The sequence below is a fragment of the Diadema antillarum genome, unplaced genomic scaffold (assembly GCF_040938485.1).
Source record: "Diadema antillarum isolate AM-2024a unplaced genomic scaffold, OU_Dant_1.0 seq00000243_RagTag, whole genome shotgun sequence".
Lineage (NCBI taxonomy): Eukaryota > Metazoa > Echinodermata > Echinoidea > Diadematoida > Diadematidae > Diadema > Diadema antillarum.
This window is the reverse complement of record NW_027271287.1, coordinates 1,225,641-1,235,308: the sequence shown is the minus strand read 5'-3', so window position 1 is coordinate 1,235,308 and position 9,668 is coordinate 1,225,641. Positions and strand designations below refer to the sequence as shown.

At 39.8% G+C, this 9,668-nt stretch overlaps 1 protein-coding gene across 1 annotated transcript; it reads right to left on the bottom strand.

The window, feature by feature from the left end:
* Positions 1 to 4,585: 4,585 nt before the first annotated feature.
* Positions 4,586 to 9,168, bottom strand: LOC139729465 (mitochondrial glutamate carrier 2-like). The gene is made up of 5 exons (XM_071640388.1): positions 9,082 to 9,168; positions 8,422 to 8,540; positions 7,052 to 7,299; positions 6,672 to 6,771; positions 4,586 to 6,294 (listed from the first exon to the last, which is right to left on the bottom strand). Exons 2-5 carry the CDS (start codon positions 8,513 to 8,515, stop codon positions 6,065 to 6,067), a joined length of 672 nt encoding a protein of 223 aa, XP_071496489.1. The 5' UTR covers positions 8,516 to 8,540; positions 9,082 to 9,168; the 3' UTR covers positions 4,586 to 6,064.
* Positions 9,169 to 9,668: the final 500 nt, after the last annotated feature.

The following is a 9,668-nucleotide window of genomic DNA, read 5'->3' as shown; positions in this document are numbered from 1 at the left end:
TGGGCTCGCCCGCGGCTCGGCCCAGCCCCGTACCGTAAACGGGGTCTTTGAAACAAAAATATTCATGTGCCTTTTATTTTCACGCTTGTTCTGGTCGCACAAAGTCCGCAAAAATTTCTATGCTGTACAAGGAAATTTCCACTTTTACAGTACAATTTGCACAATGTACCAGTTACTCCTAACAAACCCAAAGATGTCAACACACATACATATGTATGTTGGTTATTTGGGATGGAAGGAGGAGGGGGGTCAACCACTTTGAAGGTTCTCTATCATTTAATAGTATGCAAGTATACTTTGCCTTTCTGGTTCAAACTATGGGCAGGTACATAGTATACGACTGCAAACAGTACAATTGGAGGCACCGAGGCTCATAGTTTTAATCAGAAACAGAAAATAGGGCAAAATATACTTGTTTTGTTTTGGATCAAAAATTTGAACATAAGAAGGGAAATACATGTACATGTACAGTATGAGGCAAAAAGCTGTGTTATGGATGTGATGTGGATGGATTCTACAGTGACTGTACAAAGCAGCAACACAATATCACACACACTTTTTTTTGTTTTTCAACGATGTTTATTCTGTTCCATTCAAAGTAATAGAAAAAAAATAACAATTTTCATTTGCTACAATTGAATTTTCATTTGCTACAATTGAATTTTCATTTGCTACACACACACACACACACACAGAGCCATACCCATACACGCACACACACAAATACATGTATGTGAATTTAGATACCCCCGATAGTAAGCAGGAATACAGCTGGCAATCAAGTCAGGACGCTTATCAGTCAGTCAGATATAACAATAAAATGTCATCTTTATTTCAAAAAAATACTGATCACAACAATGCGTCATGCTTTGCATTTACACTGGCAAACAGACATTTCACTTGATAACATTCAGCAAACATCTCAAAACACTTTGGCAGGCCTCTGATAAGCTCTGCTAACTGTTATAGTACTTGTATTGCATTTATGTATAACGATATAACGATAACTGGTGTTTTACACATCTCTTTGTGTTTATCTACAGTAATATCATAACTTTTAACACATCTTATGTACACAACAATTGATCACATGGCGCTAAATATACCGTGATTTCGTATATGCGTTACTGAGCCACATAAGCCACAAGACCCACATTTCTCCTTTTGCCCAGCAAATGCTCTATGCAGAGATACCTTGGTAATACAGATTCATTGGTGAAAATTTAGTACGACGACATATTCAATAAAACATGCATTCATAATTCTTGGAATCTTCATTAGGTTCAGTGAAACAAGAGAAAAAGTGAAATAATTTGACCCAATGTCCACTTAAAATCTAATTACCTAAACAATGATTGTGTTATGAGTGACAAAGTTTTTATAAAAGTGTTGAAAAGTACAAACTGTTTGGTCAGCAATTTATGAGGATTTAAAATGTCTTTAGTATGGTCTAATTGTGCAATGGACAGATTTGGACTGTCAGAATAGCTCCACACATATGCATATAGAATTTGCAAGTCTCACAATACTAGACAAGGTATTTGCAATGAATGGTGCTCCTCTTCCAATCAAGGGGCTTTTTGAAAGGAAGTCAATGACAGACATCTCATTGACCTCCGCAATGCATTGTGGGAACTGGGGGGTATTTCATCAAGTTAGTCAGCGCTGACAAGTTGTCAGTCTCTGACAATCACCATGGTAACAGTCAGTGACCAGAGCATCTCAGCCAATCAAAACCAAGGATTTTGCTGAAATAGTCAGCGCTGACAAACTTGTCAGCGCTGACTAAATTGATGAAACACCCCCCAGGTCTTGTACGTCAGATTGTGGAGGCAGTCACCTCATTACGATATGCCTCTCTTTACCCCTCGCCAAGATATCTCTGCAGAGGGCAAACGGTGCATTCGCACACTCGTCAGTACCCTGGGGATCCCCTGGATACCACTCTGCTGGTCTTCAGCGATTCGATTGCTGGGCATCCTTTACACAATGTTTGGGTCATGTGAAAGAAATAAGCTCAGCTACTGTTCCGTACCTTTATGACAACACACAATCAATGCACTGAAACTTTAAGAACAAAAATCATAAAGCACATGAGATGTTATCAATGTGTTGAAAACAATCATAAAGCACCTTTGCAGAAAAAAAACAACAACTTACACAATAAACATCTTTGGTATTCATACCATATAACAATGCACTGAAGTAAACAGTACAGAATTGTTGGCATTGTTGCATGGCTTCAAGACAATTGGCTTTGGCCAGTGCATACTACTCATGATAATAGAATAAATCTTAGGACATGCTGTATCAACATGGCATGAAATCAGTGGTTAGTTATTGCTGTTATTGTCAACGACAAATTTTGGCAAAAACAAGACAAAAACAAAACAAAACAAAACAAAATAAAACTTTGGAATAACACTATTAACAGCACATGAATAACTCAGGAATAGTTGGTTTGGCAGCTGCTAATATGCCTGTGCTTCTGTTCTATTTTCTGCACATGTTGTTGACCATGTCCTTTCAGGCCCCAACTTGAAAATGCAATTTACTGAAGGTTTTTACTATTCCTTTATTTTCCCTATAATTCTCCTTCATTATGCACAGTGCACTGCAGCAATTGTAACTCACAGCAACAGCAGTACCGGTGGCAGTACACCAAAAGATTAGTCAGTGTTTATCATTGGGAATATTTTCCGCAGAGACTATGTTTGGCTTCACGGAATCCCTCTCCTATGTGAGGGAGAACAGTCAAAGTAAAAAAAAAAAAAATTAGCTGTCAAACTCCTCCAAACAGACAGATTTTCTGTCTACAGTGGCAGTTGACCGAAAGATCGGTCTGTATCTTATTGTCATGGATATGTTACGCAGAGACTATGTCTGGCTTCACAGAATCCGCTCTACGGAGGAATAATATAGGAATGGTAAAGACGAAGTTTTCTATAATTTTATCTGTTCAGTAGGCCATTTGTAGCCCATATAACGCTTGGCGATTTTCCCCCCACAAGGCTTCCAAGTTCATGCATATAGAAATAGCCATATTCCGAACAACGCCACTAGGTGACTGACCATACCATCACTTTAATATTTGGTATATGATTCTGGTCATAACGCAATTAAAAAAAAGTCCCATTAGATTTAAGGGTAAATAGATAGATACTGTTGAGTTGCATACAAATGCCCATAGCCCTATAAAATATGCACTGGATACATATATTTGATATACACCAAGCTGTGGAAGTATAAGACCAAAAGATAAGTATGTATCGATCTTCAGGGATATGTTCCGCGGAGACCACGTCTGACTTCACGGAATCCCTCTCCATTCAGACTGAAGACTCTTATACCCGATACTGTAGGAGGATGCTCTACCCTCGAAAACCAATATTAGCTAGCTAGTGAATGCATTTGCTGAATATCAGTTATCAGCGCATTACCAGTGTGCCAACAATCTGGTAGTTGTGTCTTTATCCATGAAAATTCCTGCCAAATCTTGATATTTCAAACAGCTGGTGAGCACACTGTATTTATCAGATTGTTATTTACTATTCAAGTTGAAATTTGCCAATCTAGGACTGTAAATTAGATATAAATGAGGTGGTCGAGGTATTCCACTCTTTATATCCTCATGGACAGTGGTTAAAGGGATGGTACAGTATTGGTGGAGATGAGAATTGGGCATTTAACTTTTTTGCAAGATACCAAGAAAGCACTTATGAAATAGTATAGAGTATACCATTTTAAGAGGAATTCAAAGTTTATTTGATGAAAATCGGGTATGGAATGACTGAAACATCCAAAAACAAAGTAAAACAAAACGATCGTAACAAAGTGTGGGTCCCACACTTATTAGAATTGCTCTGTTTTGGATATCTCAGCCATTTCAAAACAAATTTTCATCAAATAAATGTTGAATTCCTCATGGAATTACATGCTCTTTCTTATTTCATAAGTGGTTTCTCATTATCTCACCAAAAAATGTTAGAAACCTGAAATTAGGTCTCAACCAAAACTATACTATCCCTTTAAGCATCCCTCCACAGCAACGTCTATGAGAGGCGTCCATCTGTCTCATCAGAGATCTAACAAAGTCAAAAAAATGTTACAAATCTTCTCCGAACAGACAGATTTTTCTGTACATGTAAGTATCAGCTGCTTATCTGTGGCAATTAAACCATCCACGTGAAAGCTATGAATGCCTCACATTGAATTACTTGCCACCATCAAGAATACTGTTGAGATGTCAATTCTCACAAAGCTGGAGCAATTCCTACGGTGTAATGATCAATGGTGAAAATGATTGGACTTGCAAGTGGAGGTAGAGAAGCGATTGTTTCGATATTTGCCCATGGTCTGTGCTGCTGGGTGTGCTCCCTTATCTTATTTTACCCTGACAACTTCCCTTCTCACCTTTCAGTTAATGTAAAATCAAGCCATTAAAAGAACAATCTAATGGTTTGTATGACACAACATCTCCTGACACTCCTGGCACAATGCACTGCTCCTGTTTTCACTCAAGTAGGTATGGTGTGTGTGTGTGTGTGTGTGGGGGGGGGGGGCTACCACTTGAGCATGTGACAGGGTGCACACGTGGCACACTGTAGGAGACAAAGTGCAGTAGGAGCATGCCACCTGCTGCCCTCGGATGTGAAAACATAGATTACTTGTACAATCAGCAAAAAAAGAGCTATGTTCTCAGGGTGGCTTTCACCGGTGAACAAGGTCACACTGAACCGAGGGGAGTGGGACAAAGTCTTTGAGCTGGCATACCACAAGGGATGCTCGTGTCTGCATTTTGGGCAGGCATGGTAAGCTTGTCTGGAAATAACACACAGGCATGCACAGAGGGGTTGTGCATATGACTTGCAGTTGAATGACATCATGTTTGTTTAGGACCTTCTAATTGTTTGTTGGGAATGGCAGTACATTCACAAGCAATTCAAATACACAACACTTAACAAATTTCCATTTCACAACGGGATTTGACCGATGCTTATACCCTAAAACTGACTACCTTGCATTTGACCACAGACACAGGAGTACTTGTATCCCATTATAATTGACATTATAGATATATTCATAGCTATCTGTACCTCAAAAACACCATAACTGATATACCAAAGTCAGGATAACAAAGACATTTCACCACATACAGTTATCTTACCATGAACATACTGTTTCTTGTAAACATCAGTACAGGGCACAGACACAGGACAATTAATACTGCAATTAAGCATGAAAAATAACTGCTCGGCACCGAGTTCCCATTCTCTTGGAATGACAATAAAAGGTTTATTATTGCTGGTTTTTCTTGGATTATTCTACAAAATAGTCCTCTGCTGGTCAAAGTATGCTTCCTATGCTAGTCCTCTGATTTTTTTTCCTTTTGTTCTCGTCTAATGTTCTAATTGACATTCTTGTCTAGGAGTATATGATATTTCATCGCTCTCATAGAGCCTTTCCTGTAACATGTCCTAACTCAAAAAATAAGTATCAATGTATGACTGTGCCTACTTAGTTTATCAAGACTACAAACCCTCTGCAAAGAACATGATGAAAATGGGTATGCGTACAGGCCATTTGTTTTATTGCTTTTTAGTGACATACACACATTTTTGGATGCAAGGTGGTAATTTTCTCGGTGTGTGTTTTTGAGTTCAGGCAGCAATGTCCCAACTGGGAATCTGCCTCACTCGCAAAGTTCTCAAGGTTTAAATGTCAGACTTCAAAATATACAGATACATCTTTGCTTGGCAGCACTGCAGCAGTACTCAAAGAGGAGCTTAAATAACCTTTCTGGCAACAATCAAGCTGCATGTGACAAAAAAATAACAACAACGATAACTCACAGACAAATGATATGACGACATGGCCAATACCATACGCAAGCTCTCCACAGAGAGCAGCCCAGTCTTTGTTTGGGCACACGAGACACGAGGGGTCCCAGAACACAGGTAGCATGAAATGTATGACTTACATCAATTTCAGAGCACCATGAAATACTGTATTCAGTGTCGTAGACCACAGACACACATAAAATGATGTGTGTAGCTGCTGCTCCTCACACGCCGATTTCGTGGAACCTGTCGACGATGAACTCGCCTACCCCAAAGTAGTAGACCGACTGGGCGATGCCAAAGAGAGGCGCGATGACGAGGCAGCGGCAGGAAGCTCCTTTAAAGAATGCCTGCGGACCTTCCTTTCGCAGGATTTTGCTTGCACAGTCCCGGATCCCAGCGTACGTCTCCTCCCCCTGAGCGGTCTCAATGAGTTGCAGTCGAGTTTTGATGACTGAACAAAGAAAATCAGGGACAAAGGCAAACGAAAGATTAAAACATGATTGTTTAGACAATCAAATGGGGGAAAAGACAGCATTACTTTTCAGTTTTTTCAATTGGCAAGCAGCAAAGAGTTAATAACTTCTCGTAGTTTGAATGTTGGTGAATTTTAATCTGCTTTGTTAAAGTAAAAAACAAAAAAACAAAACAAAACAAAACAAAACTTTGTGGATGTTTCTTTTTCAGTCTTATTGAAGAAATAGATGCATTTTGTGCCGGGACGTTTTGCTATCATTCAACCAGCACCGAAGGACCGAACTACTCACGAGAATACAGTGACTACTCTGAAAATGCAAAGAATTTTTGCAGTCATGGACAGCTTTGACTCACCATCAATGGGGTTGACAGAGATTGCAGCTGTTGTTGCAGCAACACAGCCAGCCATGAATGAGTGGCGGAAGCTGGCTTTGCCAGTCTCGGGATTTACACCCTGTAACAGCAAGTGGAAACAAACGGAGATGATCACATGGCCATTTTTTATGCATCTCAACATGACTCCTGAGACTCAATGAGAGTTATATTATCTTCATTGCACCATTTAAGTCACAAGTTTTTGAAGATCTGTTTGGCTTGGTTTCCAGCTTCAATAACTAAATTGAGAGCACACCATAAACAAGTTTAAAAATCTGCTCTCATAGTCTTTTCACAAACCAAACAAACGTAATCCCAAAATTGCTGGACTTGACAAAAAGTCACTGCATCTTACTCACCAATGCGTTGAGATGTGCGAAGAGGGGGAAGTAGATCATGGAGAATGGAATATCCCGCATCAGCGTCGCTCCAAGACCGCGGTAGAGACCGAAGAAGCCCTGGCTCTTGAAGAGTTCGCGGGCGATGCTCATGGCGGAAGGACTGGCATTGTAATTAGCGGAATAGGAACGGGCCAGGACGGGATTGAGTTTGCTTGAAAGATCATTGGTTGGAATGGAGCTGACACCATTGGTCTGGAGCTTGTGAACTGGAATGAAATAGCATGAGAGTTGACATCAGTAAACCTGCATCAGAATACTGATCAATGCCTTCTTGGATTGGAATGAAATACTTATAAAAGCAATTCCCCCCAAGTCCTCTTGATTCACCGATTACATTTCAAATTCAATCTCGTATTCAATGCATCTTGAACTGTTTCCCTGATGAATCACATCTGAAGCCTCATAGACAGAGGCATTCCAAACAATGATTTTCTCACTAGCCCAAACTAACAATTGAGTTGTTGCCTTACATATTTATCAGACAACTAACCATTCATTTCACTTGCCCAATGGTGAATTTCACTTGCCCTGGGCAAGATGGCGAGTGTGTGTGTCTAGCACCCCACCCTGCACAGAGGCTCTTCCTGTGTAAGGGTTACCCACAATACTTTGCAAATGTTGGGCTCTTCCCTTGGGTGTCTGGAGATGTCATCTCACCAGACATCGCCTGCAACTCCACTTGACCTTCTGGCATTTTGTCTTCCCTAACACTAGTCCAGGGCTGACTAGAAACGTATGAGGAACCCCACCCAGCAATAATCAGGACACAGTCACACTGATACATGAGACATTTGCTCTGATTAGTTTAACAGCTGCTGACATTTATCTCATAGACATAATGCTTGAGAGTGCTTTACAATTAGAGCATGGCAATATTCCCAACATGTTTGTTCTTCCTGTCAGATTGCTAACACTTGTATTTAAACCCTGATGACACAAACATTTGATAGAAATGAAAAAAAAAAAAAAAATTCCAGTAACATTATTAAAGCCCAGAAAGTGGAGTTACAGTTACATCGTAATGCTCACACGCGCTGAAATAAAATTAGCTCTACTAATACGCAATGACATTCCATTCATTACACTTAGAACTGTGTTGGACATTACACACTACAGACAACTGCAAGTGGTGAAACCATTATTGCTCTCTGCTGTAATAAAAAATCACGATAAGACTGGTAACCGTATATGACTGGTAATGACTAGATCACCCGACACGACTAGCTCAAACTGGTTGCTGCACAAACACCACCTTTGCACACTGGTGCTCCCCACCTCAAAACACGATGGCCGTAACACACACACAGCACAACAAACGAGTTTCATACCTTTGCGGCCTGCATCCTGCAGCTGAATTTTCAGCATCTCCATCGGCGTGGTAATTATCACCTGGCAGAAGCCGGCTCCCCCTCCTGCCAACATCTCTCGATGCAGCGGCAAGGCATGGCTGAATAGAAGAATAAAAAGACATCATCTCTCAGTACAACATATTCCCATTCCAAATTAATAAATGCCAATGATAGCAGACCAATGCAAATTATTTCTTCTTCATGATCTGATTTCAATCCTACTGCTCCTCTGTGACAAAAATGAATCCTATGAGAAGGCTAAAATCTACTTTTCATCCAGTGTGACAGGATACAGACAAATTGTACATGCATCTCTCTATTTCACAACCGAACTTATATAGGCTTCAGAATACAGAATCGGCAACACTCGTCTCACAAAGTTTCTTTCATGTGTTTTTGTTGTTGTTGTTTTTACATGTACATGACAGCAAATGTCACACGCCCACATATCCTGAAAAATCCCTCCACAATATAACACTTAAATAAGTAACCATTGGAAAGCCCATGTACAAAAGCTGTACATGTATGGCAAAATCAAGGAGCCTCCAACAACGACAATCGGTCAATGCTATAATTAGGACTACACATACTACATGTAGTTGACAGCACATATGTGATGCAATTGTATGTTTCATTTACCCATCTGAACGCAGGAGATGTCGAAAGAAGTCATTTCCAACTAGCTTGATCGCCTTCTCAGGAGAGATCAAAGTGGCATTGACAGCATAACCTATTAAAGAGAGGGGATAAAATTATCATATTAAATGCAAATATCTGGGAAAGCCTTTGATATTGAAGAAAATGACTGTTAGACTCATAAGACACACAGTACAATCAAATAAATACATGGCAAAAAAAGATAATAACAATGCATCCATGCAGCGCCCTTTGGAACAGAGGCATAAAAATGCATGATACTGTATATTTTATGAGTTGTGGGAGCCAGTTTTCTTGTTTGAGTCTTTTTTAATGGACGTAATAAAAGAATCTAAGTGCTCAAAAAATGAAACTGCACGAGTCCGCATTTTGATTTTTTCTTTTGGTAATAACATCAAAATATTTGACATCCTTAGTTAGCCATCTTTAACCTTGGCAATTCAAAAGCACCTTTTGAGTTATTTATAGCTATGTTGGCCCATCAATGCAAGGGAGTAATTTGCACACGTGCATGAAAACATTCTTCATCAAATACCCTCATCTCCCAAATGATGCAGTAATTGGTTTAT